Raw genomic sequence first — 25,718 nt, 5'->3', positions numbered from 1 at the left:
TGTTTTTGAAAAACACAGCAAAGGGGGTCTACTGTGGTCACATACCCTGCCAGGTCCCCACACAGCACTATGCTGCTTAGGTGAAGTTCGATATGCCTGCCAGGAACTATGGTTCTCTGAACCAAATGTTAGCAGATGTTCAAGGTATAATTCTTCATATTTCACTAACCACTCTCTGAACCATCCAGAATCCCTGGGTTATACTTTTAAATTTTAAATTTCATATCCAAGTTGCTCATGCCCTATGTTTCACTTCCAGTAAAATGTGTCTTTCTTTTTTCAAATGGAAATGTCAAAAAGCTTAAGATGTGCATACATACATATTTTTCTCTAATTTGCAGTGAGTGAAATCTTGCTAATGCAGAAGCTATAGAAGCTAGAATAATGAAACACTAATATAGGAGTCCCTTATAATATTATATAACATGTTAACTGATGGTGGTGGTCAATGAAGCAATTGCTTCACATTCAATATCCTGCTGAAATGAAATAACTGCATTTTAAGGAAATAAAATGTAACCCTTTTTGAGATGTCCTGCTAAATGAGTCAAAAAACCTTAATTCTAGAACTATAAAATTAATCAAAATAATCCAACTGTGCAATCATCTTACATCTTATCACAGAGAATTTAATAATGCAGTAAATTCTGGATCTTGGATATAAAAGACATTCCTCCCTCATGCCCCCAACAGTCACCTTCTTGGGACCATGTCCACTCTTTTGGGACATGGAAAGCCCCTTCTTCTGAGGAAAGGCTGGGTCCAGCCACCTCAGTGTGAGCTGCTTCTCTAGCCTGCCTGCCTTTTTGACAGTGCTACCTGCCAGCCAGAAGCATCCTGGTGTCTTCTGGGCTGCTGTAGATTGAACAGACTTTGAATCCAGCCAGAGGATAAGAGGTTGTTTTAATTGGCTAAATCTGCTATGTGCAAAGCATATGACCATGAATTTGTAGCCAAAACACTAATCTAAAAAAATGTCACGAACAATTTAAACACAAAACAAGAATGATATTTTTGCTTGTCAATTCTACTTTTGCCATGAGGGTTTTTAACCTAACATTTTATAATGACTAGCGAATCTTTACCTTTGCTGAAGTAGAATTTTCATGGTATACTCCTTGTACCAAATCCATAAGAGCACTTGCTAAAAGTTCCACAACCTAAAAAACAAGAAAAAAATCAAAAGAAACAATTTAAAAAATGTATCCCTATTTTTACCTCAGAATGCTTCACAAGGCTTAGTAGCAAGGCAGTATTATGCTTGATAGAAAAAAAAAATGGGGTTATGTGCAAAGATCCTGGCAAATGGCATTGCCCACCTGGATATTAGAGCTGTGATCCAATATTTCCGGTCATAATTCAAGCAAAAAAAAAAAAATCTTGTAAGCATAGCATTTAATATACGTGAAAATCCAGTAATAGCCATATTGAACATAAGCTTAAATTTCAGATAACTAATGAAAAAAATTTTTAATTAATTTATTTTTGGCCGTGTTGGGTCTCCGTTGCTGTGCATGGGCTTTCTCTAGTTGCAGCGAACGGGGGCTACTCTTCGTTGCAGTGTGCGGTCTTCTCATTGCGGTGGCTTCTCTTGTTGTGGTGCACGGGCTCTAGGTGCGCAGGCTTCAGTAGTTGTGGCACGCGGGCTCTAGGATGCAGGCTCAGTAGTTGTGGCGCATGGGCTTAGCTGCTCCACGGCATGTGGGATCTTCCCGGACCAGGGATCGAACTCGTGTGCCTTGCAATGGCAGGCGGATTCTTAACCACTGTGCTACCAGGGAAGTCCCTCAGATAACTAATGAAATCTTAACCCAATTTATTTGCTCAATGTTTATTTCTGTCAGGTGGATACTTTTTCAATATCCCCATTCTGGGAGGCATCACAATGCTAATTTTCATACGTAATACAGAGAGAAAAGCAACCTTTCTAATGTGTTCATTTTGTTGTACTAAAACTGCACTGTGGATATATTTGGTGTAGGGCCCCTGGGTCAAATGTACCTTAAACACTGAAAATTTTTACAGAACTGTAATACTGAAATTGTATCATCAAACCTGTATTATTTTCAAGGCCCAGGCTATTAAAAAAAATCAAACAAAATCAAAAGCTTTGAACTTGTTCCAGAATGCAAAACAAGCAGAAAATAGTAAATGGTCTCTTTGGAACTACTGTACAATTTAGAGTTGTTTGCATAAACCATCTTAATTCAAGAGGATAAAACAGTGGTATTTATTATAATGTTCAGTGCAGCCATTTCAAACAAGAATTCCTCAAGGCAAACCTACCCGCTTCTTAAGAAGTCTTAGTATCTTGTATACTTAGCTTCCTATGTTATGCAGTCCTGTATCAGATTTCCACTCTTTGCTTCCTAAAATTTAGCTCAGTTTTGACTAAATTAAAGGATTTTGTTTCAGCTTTTCTCATTCTTGTAACTGAAGACATTATTAAGCCAAAGGATACAGACCCAAACAACAAGATACTTCAATCTCAGGTACCTTGGATTTAATAAACATTTTCTTAGAGGCAAATGACATTAATTTGTAGAAAGATATGCTTTAAAATTTTAACACATAAGCATTTATCTCCAAATTTATATTTACATGCATCCTGCACAACACACACAAGCCTGCCGATATGGAAATTTTGCTGATTAAAGGGATTATTTTTTTCTAGCTCTGCAGATGGGTTAATTTGTAAGACCTATACAAAGTCTTTTTTTTTTTTTAATTGCATTGCCCTTTAGGTAACCAAATCCTTAAGAAATATTGTAGCAATATGAGCTGCAGAGGAACTGCGAGGACAATGATCCTACAGTGTTACCAGATGTGTTGAGTTATTTAAGTGGGGAAAGAGAGAAAAATGAATGGATTTTTCCCCCCTGAAGGTATCAGATAAGCTCTATTCCCAAATCCAGGAGGATAAAGTATTGCCAATAGGTCTATGAAAGACTGTAACTAAATGCACAGCATCAGATTGGATTACAGTTTACACAAGCAACATCCCAAGATCCCTCTGATGGCTGGACACATAATACAGATCAATCAGTCACTAAGAAATGTTATGGTTTTGAAACAGTTTGAGGTCTGAGACCAGCACTGGTAAAGTGAAGAGGGATTTACAAAAAGAAACTACGACACTAATTTTAACAATGGATCTGGTTTTGGATAAACAGAGTGTTCCTTTATTTCCCTGAAATTCCAGACCAGGAAGAAGCAACAAAAACTTTTTACTCTCCAATTGTTTTTCTGTTAATGCAATTAGCAAATATATGTAGATCTGTACTTACAAGTTTATAATTTTTAAATGACCTGTACTTCCAAACGGCCGTCCTTGCTTAAGCAGAATACACCTCCACTGCCAACAGCAACCATCAGGGAAAAAGCTTTGGACTTCCTTAGGTTAACAAGTCCAGGAAGGCAAGAGAGTATAAGAAGCAGTCTAGCCTAGGGGAGGTGAATATGTCCCAAGCAAAAGTGACTAATCCAGCACACACTTAAGTATCTTTCCACTGCCTGAGATGTTTACTTTTAAAATTATACCAAAAAGAGATGTGTTTAAGTATTATCCTCCTTTAAAATTGCAAATATTTCTAGGAAGACCACAGGGCTAACAGCCCATACATATGTTAACAAGAACATTTAATGATCTCATCTTTTTTTTTCATTACATGGTTTACTACCGCAGGCATTCACCTGTTTAGATAACTACTGTACTTAAATACAAGAAGGCACCTGCTGGGACTTCCCTGGTGGCTCAGTGGTTAAGAATCCGCCTGCCAATGCAGGGGACATGGGTTTGAGTGCTGGTCCAGGAAGATCCCACATGCCGCGGAGCAACTAAGCCCGTGTGCCACAACGATTGAGCCTGCGCTCTAGAGCCTGTGAGACACAACTACTGAAGCCCACGTGCTCTAGGGCCCACGTGCCACAACTACTGGGCCCGTGTGCTGCAACTAATGAAGCCTGCGCACCTAGAGCCCATGCTCAACAAGAGAAGCCACTGCAGTGAGATAAGCCCGCACACTGCAATGAAGAGTAGCCCCTGCTCGCCGCAACTAGAGAAAAGTCCGCGCGCAAAAAAACCCCAACGTAGCCAAAAGATAAATTAAAAAAAAAAAAAAGAAAGCACTTGCTTAATGAGCTCCTCCCTTCCCTCAGATTACTGAGGAATGATTTGTTCAAGCAACCTAAAACGGTAGCAAGGATAACGTCAGCCAGAAGAGAATCTAGAGCTCAACTGCCAGACTGTCTGAGACTACGAGTCCCTGTCCCAGACTTTTTGGTGCTCCAGAGAAAGACCAAGGTCTTCTGTTCCAAGCCCAGGGGGCAAGCAAACACTTTCTACTAGAAAAAGTGGGTTTTAATTCAACAACAGAACACATGAAAAGACTATTTTAACCAAAATCAGAGGTCTCGGTAACATTGACTTGTTGCATCCTGAAACATTATTTCAGATTATATGACTGTCACCAACACTATTATAAAGTTTAGTTTACCTGCCTAGAGAGTAATCAAATAGGAGATATGTTTCTTCATTTCTGCATTTCTGGTTGTGAGAAGAGCAGAATTGCTTACCTGTACATGCAAATTCAACTATGCTTTTTTCTTTGATTTGTGTCGTGTTTAACGCTACAGCAATGTCATACACTATCTCCCAATCTTCTAAGTAACACCTTAGATTTCAGTGAGCCAGAAGTGGTAACCATTCACAATGTCAGTGTTATGAGCTGGTTTCCCCTGCCACCTCGTTTTTGGCTACCAAAGAGAAGGTTGCATAGGAAAGGAAGTGGACATCAAATTGCTGTTCTCAAGCAAACAATCTCTGTTATCTCTCCCCTTTTAATCACTACCCTCTCATGAAAGATAAGGAATAGGTAGTATTCAGACCTGTCTGAACCTTAGCACAATTACAGATCCAATACAACTGACCTTTGGAATGAATTTCTTAAATGGTTAATTTACAGGACAAATTTTACCAACTGCAAGGGAATATGTAATTGCTTCCTTCTTTATTTTTGGCAAGGGTAACTACAATTCAGTGATTTTTTTTAAACTGAAAAACTAAAGTGATGCATACCCTTACAAAAGGTGTTGTAATTATTATATAATAAAATTATAATATAATTATACATAATATAATTAATTATATATATATTAATTATATATTATATAATTGTATATTATAATATAATAAAATTCTCAACTTAAAAATTAGTAATTGAGAGAAGTAGGAAGTGGTAATGACCAAATGGCCAAAAAACATCCTCACTTACTGCTATATAAAAATGTCTATAACATATTCTTAAGGAAATGAAAAAGAAAAGCTGGTTACAAAACAGAACAACATGGGCTTCCCTGGTGGTGCAGTGGTTGCGAGTCTGCCTGCCGATGCAGGGGTTACGGGTTCGTGTCCCGGTCCGGGAAGATCCCACATGCTGCGGAGCGGCTGGGCCCGTGAGCCATGGCCACTGAGCCTGCGCGTCCGGAGCCTGTGCTCCGCAACGGGAGAGGCCACGACAGTGAGAGGCCCGCATACCGCAAAAAACACCAAAACAAAACAGAACAACGTGATAGGTATTTTTAAAACAAAAATGAGGTCAATCTATGTGTTCATATATGCTGAGAAAAAAGTCTGAAACAGTAAAATATTGATAATAATGATAATCTGTAAGTGGTAAGATTCTAGATGTTTTTAATTAAAATTTTTTCTTCAACTTTTCTGAATTGCTTAAATGTATAATTGCTTAGTATATAATGTACTAAGTTTTCTCTCCTTTTATTAGCTTGCTTTCATAATCAGATAAAATAAACCTACTTCTAGGGGGTGGGATGGGAAGAAGTATACCCTGTTTCAGTCTCAGAAAGGCTTCAAGCTAAGCTGTGTCCACAAATTGATTTATGGAATATAGCAATCAATAGTCTCTTGATTAGCAAAAATAAGATCTGTAAGTGGTGATAAGCATTCTGTGCAGACAACCTGTGCCTTTCTCAGTAACTGTGATTTAGGAGTACTGACAGTCAGCATTTGACAGATGGAACAGACTCAACAGAGTTGTACATGTTTCACTAGTAAACCAGACCACTTCGGTTTGAGCAAAGGAGCGCCTAAATTTAAAGTAAAATACAACTAAATCTTTAGAAAAATGTTAATTATAAACTAATGTGGCCCAAATGAAACTCAAGTCAGCATAAGCTGAGTTGATGTCATAAGGTAGTATAGTATAGTATAGTATAGTTGTATTTTAATTCACTTTTAAAAGGTTGCTATGTACTTAATTTGCTTGGTATACTAAAACTGTGGAGGCTACTACAGATTTATAATTGTCTTTCAAAAACTTGCACTGGAAAGGTTATTTTAATGACATTTTTTACTACAGCGTGGAATGACAGGACAACGTGTGATCCATCACTCTATTTGGGAGGCAAATGAACCCACAGCCCCTCAGTCTTTAGTACTCTTAACAGCTGCTAGCAAAGGAAACAGTCATGTGTGTATACGCATCTGCAGTTCTGATGGCATTAATTACACACAAATCTATTGCACTCCTCCCCCAATCCCCAGGAACAAACAGCAATGCATGAAGCAGTAGCAAAGGTAAAACACCCTCGAGGGAAAATTAATTCTCATATACATCTTGGGAGGAACAAAAGACAGATTTAGAGTAAATATGTTCTTTTCAAAGTGCTTTGGCATTTGAAGGGATATTGTCAAGATTTTTTTTTTAAGCCACAAAAACTATATTGTCAGTGAAAATATTTTACAGAAAAATACTTTTATAGATAAAGGATGCTGAATAGCCTGCTAATGGTAACCAGGGTGGTTAGCTTCACTCTTCCGTTCCTCTTCATACAAATGGAGCACAAAGTATTTGAGAGTTGCTTTTAAAGAAGAAAGATTTACCTACATTACCAAGGTGAGGTAGAGAAGGACTGGTAAAGGAGTAGCGCTCTCCCATAGAGGCCAATAATATCTAACATTTGTAAAGCACTTTATCATTTACAAACTGGGTTTAAGCAAACTATCTGGTTCCAGGTGGAGTCCTCAGCGCCCAGCCAGATCTTCCAGGTTGGCAGCCACGTTGGAGAAGCAACCTCTGAAGAACACGGGGAGCAGAAGCAGTGGCCAAATAAGGGGTGAATCTACTCACCCACCACCTGGGCACAAACAACCCTGATGAGCCCTAATCTGCATTCTGATTAATATAAATGAGTGGCTTTAATAAGCCATTGATGAAGTCTGTGAAAGAATGGTTCTCTCCACTCCTTCCTACCAGACAAAGACCAGGTTTAATGAAGACAATGATGAAAGGTCTGTTGCAGTAAACATACCACTAACTCACAGGAGTTCTGGAAGAAGCTTCTAACTCAGCTTTTTGAAGGGAGCCTCTTCAATGCTGCCAAATGTGTAAGGCCGTGCTTATTTGTGGGAGGGATGGCAATCTGTTCTAGTGAGCTGGGAACTTATTTCTGGCTAAGGGGGAAGAGCAGAGAGAGAAATGGCACTACCAGTAGGACAGGTGCAGCAAAAACTAAGCGAATTGGTAATCTTAATTTTTAATTTAGAACAGCTGATACATTGGTTTATAAACTAACTACCGGTAACATTTGTCAAAATGGTTCACGAAAATTCAGTGAACTCCAAAAAAGTAAAATCACAGCTGATAAAACTTAAATAGTCCACAAGTTCAGGAAAATGGCTTGAGTATGAAGTGTTGAAATTTAACATTATATTGGCTGGTGCAGTCATTTCAGAAACATTTGTTGATAGCCTACTATGTGCCTGGCACTGTACTAATGAGACTAGTGATGGCCATATAAAGGCCATTTATTTGTCTTTGATCACCTAGAGGATTAATACACAGATGAGCTGCATGACCTTGGGCCAGCACATCACTTCTTTGGGCCTCAGTTTGCATATCTAGGTAAGAGGCATCTGTGCTTTATCAACAGTAAGCCCCATGATCAGAAACACCTAAATGTGTAGCTGCACACATTTTTTACTCATAACAATTGTAAGGAATAGTCAATTTGCCAAAAATGTGGATTTCTTTTACTAGCAATACAAAAGTAATCCAAAAAAGTTGTTCAGTTTTTGAATGAAGGTGCATGATTTTTGGCCTTGTCACTTAACAATGAAAAATACCATTTATTTATTTAAACAATGATTAGGTTCCTGAAAAGTGGCAGATAATTTAAAATGCTGACATCAAGATGAAACTTTTCAGAAGAAATAAAGAAAAAGGAGATGCTTTCCAGCAGGTTAAAAAATGGTTGTGTCAAGTACCTTGCATTGCTACAAAAAATGTAAATAGTTGCTGATTGCATGCTTAGTCATGAAACAAAGCAATTCTGTCTGTCATTATCATACAGTAGTCAGCTGCTTTATTTTCCACCTTCTCCAACATGAGAATTCCTGCACATGAAGTCTGTTGGACTCAGGATGGTCCACGTTAATATGCTCTTTACTTAAGGGTACTGTTACACCATGTTTTGACTGGACTTTTTCTGAAGAGAATCATGTCTGCCATTTCAATGATCTGTACACTTTTCCCCATGTAGCTGATAACCTACATTTTGCTTTCACTGCTTCCTCATTTGAGGGCCCTCTCAGTGATGTTAACTAAGGTTTTCCAAGTATGATTTTACTGAAAAGTTAATACCACTTTTGAGACGTTTACAATGTGAATCTTCAGAACACCAGAATCATAATACAGTATTTCATGCAACTGAAAGGATGCTGCTTGCTAGAACACTGCCTAGTAGTACCAGCTTTCAAAATTTTTCAATTGTAACCCAGAGTAAGAACTATATTTTACATCATGACACAGTGTATGCATACATGCATATGCGCAAAAATGAGTGAAAAGTTCTATAAAACAAAAGTTTTCATTATTCTTTTCTTTTGCATTTCATTAAAAAAAAGTGTTGATAGTGATTTACTAAAACGATTTCACCGCCCACCAATAAACAGGATGTGATCTGTGGTTTGAACCATTATCTTACATCATGCTGATATACGTCATGTATAGCTCATACTTTGGTTAGCCATCTGAATTGCAAACAAACTCCTCAAATTTTCGACATGCAGTTTTAACACTGTTATTCTGAAATATATTTGTAAAGGTGTTAACTTCTTTATCACTTTATAACAAAAGCATGTAAATTAACTGAGTGTAAACAGAGGCAGGATAAAACAGAATCATTCTTGGATACTATGGGATATATTCTGTTAGAGTGCATATCAATCTTGTTGGTTTACATTAACTGATGTTGACTATTAGCTTCAATCTTATTAGATTCATGAAAACAAGTTGGTTTAGACCACATTGGCCAAAGAGTTAAAAATTTCAGGATTTTTCTGGAATTCACACATACATCTTGCAAATTCCAGGGATACCATGTCCTTTGGGTAACACAGTTCACCTTTCAGCACAATCAGTTCCTCTTCAAATTGCCACACTGAAAAGCAGATGTTTGTAATTTAGAGACATCCCAAGGTCGGCACTTCAAAGGCAGTCACAGAAATAAAAGCATGACTCATATGCATTAAAATCCATGCATCTTGTCTAAAACTGTAATTGTGTTTCTTCCAAATACCTTCGCAGCTCTTCAAAATCTGTGATCCAATGAAATTCCTAAAATAACTGGCCCTGCTAATACTGCATTCTAGAAAATTAGATAATCCATTTTCCCCTCCTTTAAAAAAATTAGGTAGTAGAAACTTGAGACAAGCTGCATTGTCCCTTGAATCAAATAATGGATGCCCTTGGGTTCGAAATTCTCAAGTCTATAAAGATACACAATTGACTTTTAAACTGTTATCTCTAATGCTTAGCACATGCACACAAAAATTTTCGTTGAATTACCAATACTCTTCTAATATTTGAATTCATTGTATAAATCTTAACTATTTCAAAATAAATTTGCACAGTTACCACTTTGTCCAAACACTATTTTCAGAAATTTACATCTGCATATCACCTTATGGCTTAAAGCACTTGAAAAAATAAAGCCTAAGTTTCTCATCACAAATCTGCCATAAAGATGAGTTCACTAATTTGGGGTATTACTTTATTTATTTATTTTTAAACATCTTTACTGGAGTATAATTGCTTTACAATGGTGTGTTAGTTTCTGCTTTATAACAAAGTGAATCAGCTATGGGGCGGGTATTACTTTAGATTGCTGAAATATGCATGTCAATCTTAAGATCTCTGACATTTATAAAACATTTTGGTTTCTCTATTACACCTTTGATTTTTATTAACAATTTTTCTTGATTTCTTTGTTTCTCTTCATATTTAATGTCCTTGTCAGAATCTGGTTATATATTGTACCTTTACAGTCTTTCCTACAACACTCAGAATTGTAGACTATTGGCACTGGTAAGGAGGTAGGGGATGGAAATAATGCTGCCTTTATTTTATAGATGAGGAAACTAAGAAAACAAGTTGCCTTTGCTTAGTAGTTATTTCTCTAAAATGTTTTATAAAGCCCTATTGATGTTTGTATTGTTTATTCCAATATTTAAAAACCACGAGTTGTTTAAGATATTATAAATTCCAGTATCTGTAACTGCAAAATTGCTGGCAAAAAAGGCATCATGGCTCTTTGTTGGTTTGTCTTCTACTTTAGTTAAGCACAAGGATTTCAGAGCCGGACTGCCGGGATTCAGGCAGCAGCTCTACCATTTATTACCACGAGGAAATTATTTAACCCTTTCCTCTGTCTCAGGAGAGATTAAGTGGGTTAATACGCAAAAAACACAACAGTGCCTGCTACATAGTAAATACTCAAAAATATAAGGTGTTTTTTTAAATGTTTGGTAGTAATTTTAATAACTATTAAATTTTCTACATTATGAAGTTTCTAATTTCATTTCGAAAATGGAGTATTAACACATTAGATAAACAATCTGGAGAAAAAGTTCTCAACTGGAATTCTAAGAGATAAAATGAGCTGTCCAATGTTAAATGGCGAATTAAAAAAAAAAAGGTAGGGATAGGAACTAGGTCTACAGACTTCTACTTCAGGGCTATTTCCATGCCTCTCTGTAGCTTTATATGTCATCACTGAGGAATATAAAATAGATAAGTGCTATAAAGCTCAACATATGATGAAAACATAAGGGATCCACAAGAGTGTAGCTGCTTAGTAATGAAGTAGTTAATCTGATATTCTAAACGGGGAAACTGTCCTTTAAAAACTAAAGATTGAACACAGACACACAGTATAGTTTTGATGTTTACTGATATCTGACTGACCTGAACAAAGAACAAAGACAATTAAGCCACATGAATAACAACAAACAACTTAATGCATTTTCCAAAATTCTTAAAAACAAAGTTCCTTGGCATAGCCATACTTTCCAACAAACCCACTTTAATGTTTTCACAGTTTACAATATCAGAAATGACCTCAGGGTCAGGCATTTGTCAGTTAATGACCTGCTGGGCTAATGGCCTTCAGCTTTGCCTTGGGCACACAAGTCCTCGAGTAGGTCATTAGCTGCCAGAAAAGGGCTCTTCCCCAATCACTATTGCTAAATAAATAAAATTTGCTCCTGGGTTAAGGCCCTGTAAGCCAACTTTGGCTTACAGTGAATTTTTTCGTTGAGTATTTATAACTCAGAGGAAAATGATGGAAATGCTAAAACCAAAGCTATATCAATAGAAGTAATGAAAAGTAGTCACATGGATCCTTTTGGACGCTCTTAAATTTTCTTTTGCTTATGGTGTTCAAATTCAGTCTTAATTTAACATAGCAGGCACCAGATTACAAATGCACTGCATTTTGGAATTTCATCTATAAGTAAATTTTTTGGAGCTTATACTACATTTTCCTAAAATAAAAGGCTATAAATGATGGCTAGGTTCCCAGGGCAGCCCACAAAAGCTTAGTTAGCCCATAATATTAGAAATACCATATACTTGTAATTAAAAATAGGATTGAAAACCACAATCTTATAATACTTGCAACTAAACAAAATTGGAAAACAAAACTAAATAGGAAATATTTTTTTAAATGATCTTTAAATGTTGATGGCTGCAGGGAAATTTGGTTTAATAAGATAATAAGGGTAGAGACACTGGTTCTTTCCTATGCCTATTTCATTTCTAATTATAATTTTCCTTTTTCTTAACACAAGAGTATACCAAGCTTTACTCTGTGTTCTTCAACTCCAAGTTTCTTGGTTTATTTTTCCTCTTGAAAAAAGTAAAGAGAAGGCAAAATGGTGGATGGCAATTTTTCTTTTTTTTTTTTAAATTTTTTGGGGGCAATTTTTCTGAAACAACAGGTAAAAGAATGAAAAACTGGAGGAAAACAGCTGAAGAGGATGTGTATACATTTTGGAGACTGTCTAAGGTGAAATGAATTGAGTTGTGAACAGTAAGAGACAAAGAAAGGGGCACTGTGTACAAGTCTACTGGGTGAAAAAAGGATGGTTGGAGAAGAGACTGGGGTCAGGTGGCTGAGGATGAAGAGGAAGTAATCAGCTGTTCATCTGCCTAGTACTTTGTAAACTCTGAACTCAGGCAATTCCTTGAGTAAAATCATTAGAAAGGCAAAAGAAGAGTACTGAATAACTCAAGCTGGAAAATACATTTTTTTCTCTCTCTGGCTTTGGAGAAATAGCAATTTATCTCAGTGAAACTGGAGGGGAAAAAAAAGCTGGTTTAATTAATTTTACTTCTAGAAAGTGGGAAAAGGGATTTACAAAAATTGAGGTTGCCAAAGTATACAATGAGATTGCCATAATCAGTATGTTTCTACCTCTCATGGCCAACCACGGTGTGGGGTTCAACTGTACCCATTTCAGAGGGTGTATTTTTGTAGAACACAGACTTTTAAAAAATGGGTTTCTTTAAATGCCAGGCATATGGAAGAAATGCTTCTCTTCTTCTTTTTTTCTTGTCTTCAGGTTTCTGGTTTGACACAGACACTCAGAGAAGTGTCCATTTTGAATGATGGCATTTGATCTTCCTATGACAAAAAGATACTTCATTCCATTGTTTTATGGCACCACAAGGGTAAAGTTCAAGGTTTTAATGAGATAATACATTTTAAAAGAACATAATATTTTGCCTTTTTAAAAAATTTATTGATTTATTGATTTATGGCTGCGTTGGGTCTCCGTTGCTACGTGTGGGCTTTCTCTAGTTGCGGAGAGCGGGGGCTGCTCTTCATTGCAGTGTGCGGGCTTCTCATTGCAGTGGCTTCCCTTGTTGCAGGGCATGGGCTCTAGGCGCATGGGCTTCAGTAGTTGCGGCATGCAGGCTCAGTAGTTGTGGCTCACGGGCTCTAGAGTGCAGGCTCAGTAGTTGTGGCACACAGGCTTAGTTGCTCTGCGGCATGTGGGATCTTCCCGGACCAGGGCTTGAACCCGAGTCCCCTGCACTGGCAGGCATACTCTTAACCACTGCGCCACCAGGGAAGTCCCTGTCTTGTTATTTCTAGTACACATCTCAAACATTTATCACTTTTACTTTAAATACAAGGAAGCAGACTCAGAATATAAATATAGTGTCTGTTTAATATGTGGCTATGTTAGCATGTGATAAGAAAAAAGCTGGAAAAATTATTTGGGGGATTTTGAAATTTTAATTTTATAATAGCATTTTGACTTCTCTGATATGGAGATAGTTTCCTTTATCGTTACAACATATGACACCCCACTTACGTTCTGCACATATTTACTCTGGTCATGAAAATCTACCCTTGACTGGGTCATATGAAGAAAAGAACATTAATCCTGGGTGTCAAACTAAAGAGGATGAAAGCAATTAATTCAATAATTTCCACAGGTAAAATACTTATGACAAGACTGTAAACACACAAGGTCACAATAGTGTCTATATTAAATGAATATGACAGAGAAAAACTTAAATTTCATATGATATAGTATGTTTTTAGGTTTCACTTTTCAACATGAACTTGAAAGTAAGATTAATATAACAGATAAGAAAAACATCAAATAACCAATAGCAGCTGCTTTATTAAAATATATAGATGGTATAAAAGGAGAGTTATATGCATAAATTGAGCATATTTATACAAACAAAAGTCTTCCTTGTAAACAACATATTTATGCCTTTTGGAAAACCAAGTTAACATAGGGAAATACATCAGCTATGCAAGGACTACATCTGTGTCACTGGTTTTTTAGAAATATAAATCACTAATGCTTAATAGAATGGCTCCCAGGAGTGACATCATGACAATGTTCTGGGATGTTGAGACAAGACCCCAGAACTAACTAATTCACAGACGTATAATCATAGGTCCATTAAATGAAAATCACTACAAAGATTAAAAAAAATAACATGGTGAATTAAACTCTTTAGATACTAGGGTCATCACTGTACATATAAAACACTATGGTTTTTTTTTTTAAAAAGATGACAAATAATAATGTGCACAGTCTTATTTACACTGTGGCTTAATCTTAAAATACAAATCCAGTCTACAAGTAAACACAGAGATAAGGGAAAAGCTGTAATGGTCAGCCAGATTTCTAAATGATAGTGCTTTTCCATGTTATGATTTTCCCCCAATTATTCAGCATGTCTCATTGATAGCTTGATGCTCAAACACTAAAATTTTAGATTCTGGCATGACCCCATCATTTCAGCATTCAGTGATGTTCTACATGAACACAACATAGAGCAATTTATTTCAATGGAGTCAGGGAATTTACAGCTTAAAAAGAGGCATCTGAGGTCTCTTAGTTCAGGATCTTTATACAGTGAAGTACTAAAATAAAAAGTTGCCCTTAGGTCCCATAATTGAAAATGAATGATAACTCAAGCATTAATTATTTTTATTTTTATTTATTTTTATTTATTTTTATTTTTTAAGGACCTACTATTTAGCTAGTTTCTGGGCAGTAGGTCTTAATCTGGGTTACACCATAGTATCACCAGGCACAGTTTTAAAAGAATACATTGATGCCTGTGTTCTACCTCTAAGAGTCTGATAAAATTGTCTGCGATATGACCTGGGTGGCTCAGTAAGAATGCAAATCCCATGGCTGCTGTACACACCCCCTCCGTCCTCATGAAATTATTTTCTAGCGGAGGGAGGTGGGCCCCAGAAAGAAGAATATGAATAAACACCTCAGGTCAGGGTTAGTGGTTCTCACAATACACTTTGAGTATAAAAGTGATGGGTGACAAAGAATTTTAGGGCAGCAGACAAGGGATGAACTAGAAGGTATGCTCATTTGAGACATGGAATCTTTGAGGGACGATTACAGGGTCAAAACAAAGACAAAAACATAAAGCCTAGACTTTACAGAATGAACTAAAAGTAAACTGTTTTTCTGCTGAACTAAAAGTAAACAGCAAATCTGGAACCCAAACCCAGAGATTCTAACTTCTATACTGTTTCTCTCCATACTGAAAGCAGCCTTAAATGTTGTTAGTAACTCTTGCAGCCTGCCTAGAAGACAGTAATTCTAAAATGCTATCAATGCTATCAACTTCAAGCTTTGCCACCACTTAATAAAGATCATTTTCTAAGCCATGCCCTTTCCAGACTGGTTTGTTCCTTATAGACCCTGCAGCTGAAATTTGGACTCTCTCTCATTAGAAGTCACTGAATGTGCAGTGTCCGCATTCTGTACTTCTTCATGAGTAGATACATGAATAGATACCTGAATACATGAATAGAATCATGAATAGATACAGGGAAAATAGCTAACGAGTTGCATAGTTGGGGCTTTCTATAAGAGTTTTGATTAAAAAGTGTGTATGTTGGGCTTCCCTGGTGGCGCAGTGATTGAGAGTCCGCCTGCCGATGCAGGGGGCACGGGCTCGTGCCCCGGTCCGGGAAGATCCCACATGCCGCAGAGCGGCTGGGCCCGTGAGCCATGGCCGCTGAGCCTGCGCGTCCAGAGCCCGTGCTCCGCAACGGGAGAGGCCACAACAGTGAGAGGACCGCGCACCGCAAAAAAAAAAAAAGTATGTTATTTTAAGGCATTGTGGGTATTTAAAGCATTGCAGAAATTACTATTTGAAGAAAACGTGAAAGAACAAAAAGTCAAAGAAAAGTTGACTCCAGTCTTTCAACTTGATTAAAACTCAGCTTAACCCTTAAATTTATTCCCCAGGCTAAATAGAACCAGGCTAATTTTAACATCAGAGCCTGAAGTCTTTAATACAGTACGCTATCTCTAGCTTTCTTTTTATTCCTGGGCACAATTTCTGAGAGGCAAACTGACTCAAGCATTAATTTTTAAACTCACTACTGAATTCAAAATCTTGTTAATTCACACTTACATGACTACAGCTATAACAGTAAGAAGACAATTATAAGAGGATTAATATACCAATTTCTATACTTAGAGATATTTAAAAATCTAAGTGTTACCTAAGGCAATTACCTTGAAGACCCCTAATATCTTCAGGGAAAAGCCAAAGGGAGAATAATTGACTTTGCTAATTTTACCCCTGGCAATTATAAAACAGCTCTGAATTTCACATGACTGCAGAATACTTCATCTAATGGCCTGTCCCAGCAGAAGTACAGTGATAAACACATAATATAGAAATTCAGATAAGAATTCAGTAGCAAAAGAAAATGGGAAATTGGTAGAATGAGTAAGTCATAAAAATTAAAGTTGCTACAAATATGCTAATTTTAATTACCAAGTTAAATATACACCCTAAAGAAAAAGCAGGCTGTTACTGTGGAGAAACAGAAAATTATATGCAACAATTCTGTGTTATGTTCTACCTGCTCCCTTATTTCTGTGGCCTCTATTTACGTTGCTATTGCCGACAATTTTTCTCTCTTATAAAAGAAAATTAAAACATCATTAAATTGAATCTAACTTTACCAAGATATCAACCATATGTAGAGAGCTTGTTTATCGCCACCTCTTCTTCCCCTTCAAAACCCCCCTTTTAGTAGTTAGTATTATACTTAAGCTTCTGGGAACTCATTTAATAAAATTATTCCTCTCCTGAGATAAAACTTTACTTTCCTTAAAAAAATATTCTAAGGGGAATATTGCCATGTATTTAAATGAAAGGAACTGGCTCTGAATATGGGAGATTTGCTTTATCAAAGAAAATTCTTTGATAAAGCATTTTAGTTACCCTTTACAATCTACTCAGTTTAAAATGCTGTTCACATGATTTGGAAATCATCTATTATGATTAAAAGAGGGCTACAAAAAGCCTAGATTTGTAGAAGATCAATTATGGACCCCTGGACATGGCAGTCAAGGTCTTTCACAAAAAGTGAGCCAGTGAAGCATCTTTTGAAATTGACCTTGAGGGGCTTCAATGACCCTTTGAAGAACAATGTGCAAAAGATCCATGTTTTGGATGAACGGGGTTGTGTAGAATAAAGGCTTCAACTTAACATACAACTATCAAAGTCAGAAAAAAACATACCATGGCTTAAAAAGGAAAAAAATTCCTCACCAGACAAAGGTTGATAAAATGCAAATCTAAAGGTGCAAACCTGTGCAGAGACCGTGAAGGTACAGGGCTCACTGGAGGGGAAGGGAATGCCTGATCATTCTTACTCCAAGGAGAAGCTTCAGGCTGAACCGTTGCTTGGATATTCTAAGCTTTTTTGGGGGGCTGGGGGGAGTAAATCAAGTAGTGCTACTGAAATCCAGTGCCTAATGGAGCAGATGGTGGAGGTCTTAGGCTCTGGAACATTTACAGTGATGCTTCTGAATGCAAAACACCAGGAGTGGATTTCACCGGCTGTGAATCTGATTTGATTTTGATGGGAACAAAGCCTCCATTTCTCTGAACTTGAACCACACTGAAAGAAAGAATGTGTGAATGATACAAGCTAGCTAAGGAAAAGGAACATATTAAATATTATTCCCATAAAGTGGTTAACACAAGTGAATACTTGTTTGTGTCATTATAGCATGTTAATAATATTTGTACTTAATATTTGTACCACCATCTTAACCTTATATAACATTTCATCAGAATAGCTTAAGTGAGTTAGATCTGATGATCAGAGCAAACAGATATAAATTTGTCTGAAGGCAATAAGCTTTTTTTTTTTTTTTTTTTTTTAATGGTAGGGGCCAGGCTGAGGGCTAATTACTGAAATGTGGACCTAGTTAGTATGTCCGTAACATCTCTTCCTCTCAGGTATGTGGGTCTAAACCATGAGTGGCCAGTGTGTGTGGCTAGTCATCTGCAGCTCAAGGCACCCAGAAACCATATCAGACCTGTACTTTCTGAGGCTTCCTCCTTCTCCAAGACCCAAAGTTCAACACAGACCATAGCAGGTATGGTGAAGAGGGAAGTTGGACAATGCAGTCAGAGAGTGGCTCCCAAGTCAACTGAGATTATTTATTATTCCATTTTATACGGCCAATTCATTTCTTTCTTTAGCTTCCTTTTCAGATGAATATAAACTATATATTAAAGGTACCACACTATTTTCTCCCTAAAACCAGCAGGTCTGTCTTATGAAAATATGTGCTAGCCAAAAGTGGGATGGGAAGGTAGGGCAGAATGCTACTTGTCTCCCAGTATCTATTCTGTGCATATTCCGGATTTTTGGTTGGGCACATGGCAACCTCACAATCAAGTTTACATTTCTTAGTCTCCCTGACAGATAGGTGCGACTATATCATTAAATTCTAGCCAATAGGATGTAAGCAGAAGGATTTCAAATAACTTCTGAGAAATGTCTTTAAAGTGGTGACACTATACAATTTATCATCCGAACTGGGCCATGTGAGAGTAAAAGGGAGTGCTAAAATAATTAAAATTTTGTACTTTTTGAAACTGGTATTTATTAACTAACAATTGATTTTATTATACTGGGGGACTTGTTAACTAGTTCTATTCAAAAACCATTTTCAAAAATAAAATTTCAAAAGAAATAAAAATAACATATATCCACGTACATTAAAATAAAATAAAAAAGAACTTCTTTATATTGATAATCTGAATATTAAAAAATAGTCAGTAGAATAATTATTCTTGGTACATATTCACATACTTTGTTTCTTAGCAATATCTGTCTCTAATATTGTGTCACTGGCATTTTTCTGAAGGATGTGTCTGTAAAAATATGGCATTTAAAAATAAAACTGCTGGGCTTCCCTGGTGGCGCAGTGGTGGAGAGTCTGCCTGCTGATGGAGGGGACACGGGTTTGTGCCCCGGTCCGGGAAGATCCCACATGCCACGGAGCGGCTGGGCCCGTGAGCCATGGCTGCTGAACCTGCGCGTCTGGAGCCTGTGCTCCGCAATGGGAGAGGCCACAATAGTGAGAGGCCTGTGTACCGCAAACAAACAAACAAACAAACAAACTGTTAGCAATATTCTTCACAGTTGCATTTTATAATTAATTAATTTGAAATTATTGATATTTTAATTGATTCTTATTGGTAGACCATAATATTTTTAATTGAGAAAGATGCTCTTTCTACAGGTTCTGAGTTACCTGGTAAGCTCAGAGCAAATTTTCTAAATGGAAGAGACACTCAATTCTAATTTTTTTTTTTCACATTGAAAAGTGTAACTATTCCACCCCAAATATTTTCAAGGTACTGTCTTCTTGCTTCCTTCAGAGTACTTTTCTTTGACAAGTATTTTTAAAAGATAAAACTTGTCAAACAAATTGACTCTATGATTCTTTTGAATGTTTTGCCAAAATTAGATGCTGCAAAGTCTAGGCCTTCTCAATTTCATTTCATTCATGTATGTGTACAATTTATTCAAAATAGGAGCACCACCAAAAGATTCTTCCTGCAAGATGAAATATTCCAAATCAAAAGTACAGAATTGCAAATTTTAATCTTGTAGAGCATTTGAGTTCTTACCATTTATGTTGTTTAATTCCTTCTTTCCTTCTGTAGGGAAAAATTCCAATGGAAATTTTGTTTTCATTAATTGCAGTTCTATAAAAGCTTCATTGGGTGTTTCAGTTGTTGAACACCTGATTTCAGATTTCCAGTTGATTTTGAACAAAATGTCACCAAAACTTTGATGAGCCATTTATAACAAAGTTCAATACCATTGTTGGGCATAAAGATTTCTAAAATCTGATTGATGACAGGCAACAAAGAGAGAAGGCACATATTGTGGTGCTGAACTATATAGTTTTATACTCAACATCAGCTATATCCCCCAAATCTTATAGTCCAGAGACTCTGACTATAAAGATATTTGTAAATTTTTGTAACAATAGCTTCTATTTCAATTAGTAGAATGTTGATGTTTGTTTTGATGCAGTTATGAATTATGGGTGTGCCTCAACCAGTTCCAAGTACTCCATAGATTTCTCAAGATAGTAAGACGGTCATTTTTATCACAACAAATATATGTGTTTCACCTAAATTTGTACTTGTATTAATATTGTAAACTAACAATTTTATCTTTCATGTTCAACTTTTTTTTTAAGTCTTTATTGAATTTATTACAATATTGCTTCTGTTTTATGTTTTGGTTTTTTGGCTGTGAAGCATGTGACATCTTAGCTCCCTGACCAGGGATTGAACCCACACCCCCTTCACTGGAAAGCGAAGTCTTAACCACTGGACCACCAGGGAAGTCCCTAATATTCAACTTTTTTTTTTTTTTTTTTTTTTTTTTGCGGTATGCGGGCCTCTCACTGTCGCGGCCTCTCCCGTTGCGGAGCACAGGCTCCGGACTCGCAGGCCCAGCGGTCATGGCTCACAGGCCCAGCCGCTCTGTGGCATGTGGGAACCTCCCGGACCAGTGCACAAACCCGTGTCCCCTGCATCGGCAGGCGGACTCTCAACCACTGCGCCACCAGGGAAGCCGCCTAATATTCAACTTTTAAACTGAATTTCCAATCTCACTCAAAATGCTTTTACCTTTGATAAGATATATTTCCAAAAGCTTTACCTTGATTCTACGAATGGGTGGAAAAAGAAAACATTTTTAGAATTAACTAAAATGATTTAATTACTTGAAGTACCTGATAACATTCAACTGAAATTGGAATTATTTAACTGTTTGCAAAGTTCTTCCATCATTGGAGACAACAAACATAAAGCTATTGCTTGTAGTCAAAAATGAGTGAAATCAATTTAGAAGAATAGTTATTTATCTAAACAAAAGTTAGGCTTTACAGAGTTGTATGTGTACTTTCTTCAGCTACATGGCTTAAACCATTTAAGCCTCCCTAAAGTAACTACTAATTTTGGAACTAGATCCTGACACTTTTTCAGCAGATTCGACTCTTCTTGTTTTCATGTGGTCAGTGATACCACTACGGTCTCTGTAGTGGACAGTAAACGTCAATAAACATTTTATGCAAGTTACACATTCCTTATTAACTTTTTTGAGAAACAAAAATCCAGCACTTTTTAAACATAAAATATATACTTTTTTTTTTTGAGCTGTTGCCAAAAGGTTTACTGCAAAAACAAAGTACTGCCAGGGACTTCCCTGGTGGTCCAGAGGGTTAAGACTCCGCGCTCCCAATGCAGGTGGCCCAGGTTTGATCCCTGGTAGGGGAACTAGATCCCACATGCATGCTGCAACTAAGAGTCCGCAGGCTGCAACTAAAAAGCCCACATGCCGCAACTAAGATCCGGTTCAGCCAAAATAAATAAACAAACAAACAAATAAATAATAAAAACAAAACAAAGTACTGCCAAATAATAAAATAGTACCGGTCTACAACATACAAGCAAGTGTGCTCAGTTTATTCCTTTTTTAAAAAAATTGGAGTATAATTGCTTTACAATATTGTATTCGTTTCTGCTGTACAGTGAAGTAAATCAGCTATATATATAACTGTATCCCCTCCCTCTTGGACCTCTCTCCCACTCCCACCCCCATCCCCCCCATCTAGGTCACCACACTCAGTCTACACAGAACTGATCAGCCTCGATTTCCCACATGTCTATTTCATAGACAATGGACCTCTAACTTACTATATTTCCCACTGAGCTTTTGGACTGGTACCTGGTGGTTTTATGACTCCTGAAGGCCAGACTTGGGCCATACAATTGGGTGATACACCAAATGGCCAGCTGGGGCAGCAGTGTCAAATACTTCTACCACCTGAGACAGAAAGGAGTTAACTGTCTCTAGACATTCAGTGTACTTTGTTATATTAACAAATGCCCTGCATTCTGTCCTTGATTGGGAGGTGTCTAAAAGCACTGGGAAAAGAGAGGCGTCATTGCTGGTTGTCTTTCAGATTTAATAATAACTTAACATGAGAATTCCCCCTACTGTACATGGATCTCACATACTATTGGCTTATGTTAGACAAAAATTGAGGCAGAGGCTGGAAGTAGAAAGCGGAGATCTATCAAACCCATGCTGGCTTATTCTAATGTAATTATTAGTAACCATCTCTGTTAAAAACAAAAAATCCAGGACAAATGCTAAGTCAGTTGGGATTCTGGGACAGCAGACTTACACTGAGACTGTCCTTGGTGTCCAGGATGTACATTTACTTGATCTTCAACGGAGGAGATCTGCCCTTCTTTGCCCTTCCTCCTTCTTCCTTCCTATTGACTGGAGTGAAGACATGATGGCAACTATCTTGGGCCACAGAGTGGTAAGATAAGAATGGCAGAGCAGTAAGATAGAAGGAGCCTAGGTTCCTGACTTTAGAATCACCATATCAACCTTGGACCGCCTACTCCCAGAGAGTAAAAATATGTAAAAAATGAGAAAAATAAATTCTTATCTTGTTTTGCTCACTGTTATTTTATAGTCATACCTAATCCTAACTGATAAATAAGGACTACCTCTACAATCTTTCTAGAAAGCAGCTTGGCAATATATATCAAGAATACTAAAGATGTTTAAACCCTTTGAATCCTTCTAGGAATTTATCTTAAAGAAACAATCTGGAATGAGGAAAAACTGATGTGTAAAGATGTTTACTGCAAATCTATTATTTATGATAGTAAAAAATCAGAAGCAACTTAAATGTCCAAAAATAAGGAACTTCTTAAATAAACAATATTGCATCTAAATAACTGAATATTGTTCAGCCATTAGAAAGTTTATGAAAAATGTTAATGACATGGGAAAATGCCCACATCATATATGCCATGAGAGAAAATAGGCAGGATTAAAAAAAACCTTGCACATGTAAGTTCTCACTTATGTTAGCCCTAAATCCACATATATAAAGGTATGAATAAACAAACAAAAGAAGACTGAAAGGAAATACATGAAAATATTAACCAACAGTGATTATTTCTGGATAGTGAGATGATAGGTAATATTTATTTATATCTTCTTTATATTGAATATTTAACACTACCCTATAATTAACAAATAATTCCATCTGTAATCAGAAAAAAATAGAAATTAATTTCAAAGCTCTTTCCTAGCATTTACCAGTTTTAACTGGTGTTGACACTGCCATCATCATCATTATCATCATCACGATTTTACTGAGCATCTATGTGCGGGGCGTTGAGGCAGCAGGGTGTCCAGACCTCTGAGGCTCCTGCAGTCAACCAAAGGCCATCCAGACACAAGCAAACCCTGCCCAGGTTTACCTTGGTATTCTGTAGCAGAGCTAGTCCATTGCAGGCATTTGCTAGAAGAAAGTCTCCACTCAGGATAGCTATTTTATTTCCAAACTGCATGTCTTTCAGTGGCCCATCAGAAGATTGCAATTCATCTAAATTTACTATCCCACGATGTACAAGGAGAGCAGTATGGATAAGTTCTGTGATCTCTGCCAAACTTCTTTGACTAAAACATAAAGGTAAGACTTGTCTGAGTATAAAGAATACCAACTTATCACTAATGTCAGACTTCAGTTTTCAACAACAAAATAGTTTATAGATTAGTGTCTCTTTTTTTAGATTATTCCTTTTTCATGAAGTTTTTTTCCATTGAGATATAATTGACATATAACATTATATTAGTTTCAGGTGTACAACATAATGATTTGGTATTTGTACATACAGTTGACCTTTGAACAACATGGGATTGAACTGTGTGAGTCCATTTACATGAGGATATTGTCAATAAATACTTGGGTATTATACAATTCGAGATTGGTTGAATTTGCAGATGTGGAACCACAGATATGGAGGACCCTCTATGGGCCTTGAGCATCCGTGGATTTTGGTATCTGAAGTGGGTCTTGGAAACAATCCCCCGTGGATATCAAGGGAGGGCTGTATTGCAAAATGAACACCACAGTAAGCCTAGTTAACGTCTGTCACCACATATAGTCACACATTTTTTTTCTTGTGATGAGAAGATCTACTGTCTTAGCAACTTACAAATACACAATACAGTATTATTAAACACAGTCACCATTTATACATTATATCCCCAGTACATTATATCTTCATGGCTTTTTTTTTTTTAAATAACTAGAAGTTCGTGCCTTTTGACCACCTTCACCCATTTGGTCTCCCTTCCCACCCCCACCCCCCCGACCCCAACCTCTGACAGCCACCAATCTGTTCTCTGTATCTATGAGTTCAGTTTTTTGTTTTGTTTTGTTTTGTTTATATCCCACATATAAGTGAAACCATACAGTATTTGTCTTTCTCTGACTTATTTCACTTAGCATTTTGAAGTTTCGTGGGGTTTGTTTTTGAAGGTTTCAAATGCACTTTTTTTCAATCATGCCATATTTTAATGGGTACACGGTACTTTTACTTGGCATCAATTATGAGTTGGTTTTGAAGCAATTCAGTATTATACCAGCTGGATGACTGATGATCACTGATCCTTCCATTCTTTTGGGGTGACTCTGCTAGCAGGGGACAGGTTCCACAGTATTCCAATTTGTGTTGCTGCATATACCCATATAGCAACACAAAGTGGCCCCACTAGTATTACCAGTTTGTCATGGAAATCAGGTGTACGTTTCTGGTGTCTCTGCCTTGCCATTGTTAGCTGAATGCTTCAAACTCAGGGAAACATCATGAAGCTGAAGACAGAATTGTGGCAAATGCAGCTGAGGGTATGGTGTAACTTCATATCAAGCACCCTCGCAAAGACACTTGAATGAAGTTTTTATTAGAGGCCTTTCCACCAAGTAGTTTGGGATCCATAAGCAGATCCTGACACCTTTCTTCTCTCTACCATTCCCCATTCTCTATCCCACGAGTCATCAGGATTCCCCAGAGAGAAGCTGACCAGTAAGGGCCACCCTCTACAGTTCCATTTAGATACTCTGTTCTCAGTATAACTTTAAGATTTCTGAGAATTCTTACTGGTATCTAATAAAGCTCCAATTTAAGTGGGAATATAACTTGTGCCAGACATTAGGCTAAGCACTTTTATGCATTATTACTTTTAATCCTAAATGCAAAGCTGTGGGATTTACAGAGATGAACAGAATGTGGTCTCTTCCTTCAAGGACCCTATCTTTCAGAACAAGAACCAATATATATATCTACAGCAGTAATTAAAATAGAGAAGGCCCTTGAGGAGCTTATAGTATAGTACTGTATCGGACGGGATTTCAAGAGATGTTTGTTTTCTTTTTTTATACTTTTCTATAGTTTGTACATTTTCTACAACAAAAGTATTACTTTTATAATCATAAAAAATCAACAATTACTAAAAAATTTAAACTTCATAACCACCCTATGATAGGTATTACTAAACTCTTTTTATAGGTGAGAAAATTGTTGTACACAGTTTAATGACTTGCCCAAAGGCACACAGTAATACAGAGCTAGAAATCCATTGAAATCTGTTACAAATGGCCCCATGTGAATCATGCCTCTTTGTCTCCACGCTCCTGTGTAGTC

At 37.0% G+C, this 25,718-nt stretch overlaps 1 protein-coding gene across 4 annotated transcripts in view; it reads right to left on the bottom strand.

Annotated features, from left to right (window-relative positions):
• PDSS2 (decaprenyl diphosphate synthase subunit 2) overlaps nucleotides 1–25,718 on the bottom strand; it is a 268,202-nt gene that overhangs the window by 90,019 nt on the left and 152,465 nt on the right. For all 4 annotated transcript variants that reach the window (XR_014295138.1, XM_082634002.1, XM_082634003.1 and 1 more), the window contains 2 exons: nucleotides 23,493–23,691; nucleotides 1,086–1,160 (listed from right to left, as the gene is read on the bottom strand). Coding sequence is in view for 3 of the 4 variants with exons in the window: in XM_082634002.1 (XP_082490128.1) it covers nucleotides 1,086–1,160; nucleotides 23,493–23,691 (274 nt within the window). In the remaining variant the exon portion in view is untranslated. The remainder of the gene's footprint in view (nucleotides 1–1,085; nucleotides 1,161–23,492; nucleotides 23,692–25,718) is intronic.

The sequence above is a fragment of the Mesoplodon mirus genome (genome assembly GCF_964341445.2).
Source record: "Mesoplodon mirus genome assembly, chromosome: 10".
Classification (NCBI taxonomy): domain Eukaryota; kingdom Metazoa; phylum Chordata; class Mammalia; order Artiodactyla; family Ziphiidae; genus Mesoplodon; species Mesoplodon mirus.
The sequence above is the reverse complement of the archived record's forward strand: the minus strand, read 5'-3'. Positions and strand labels throughout refer to the sequence as shown.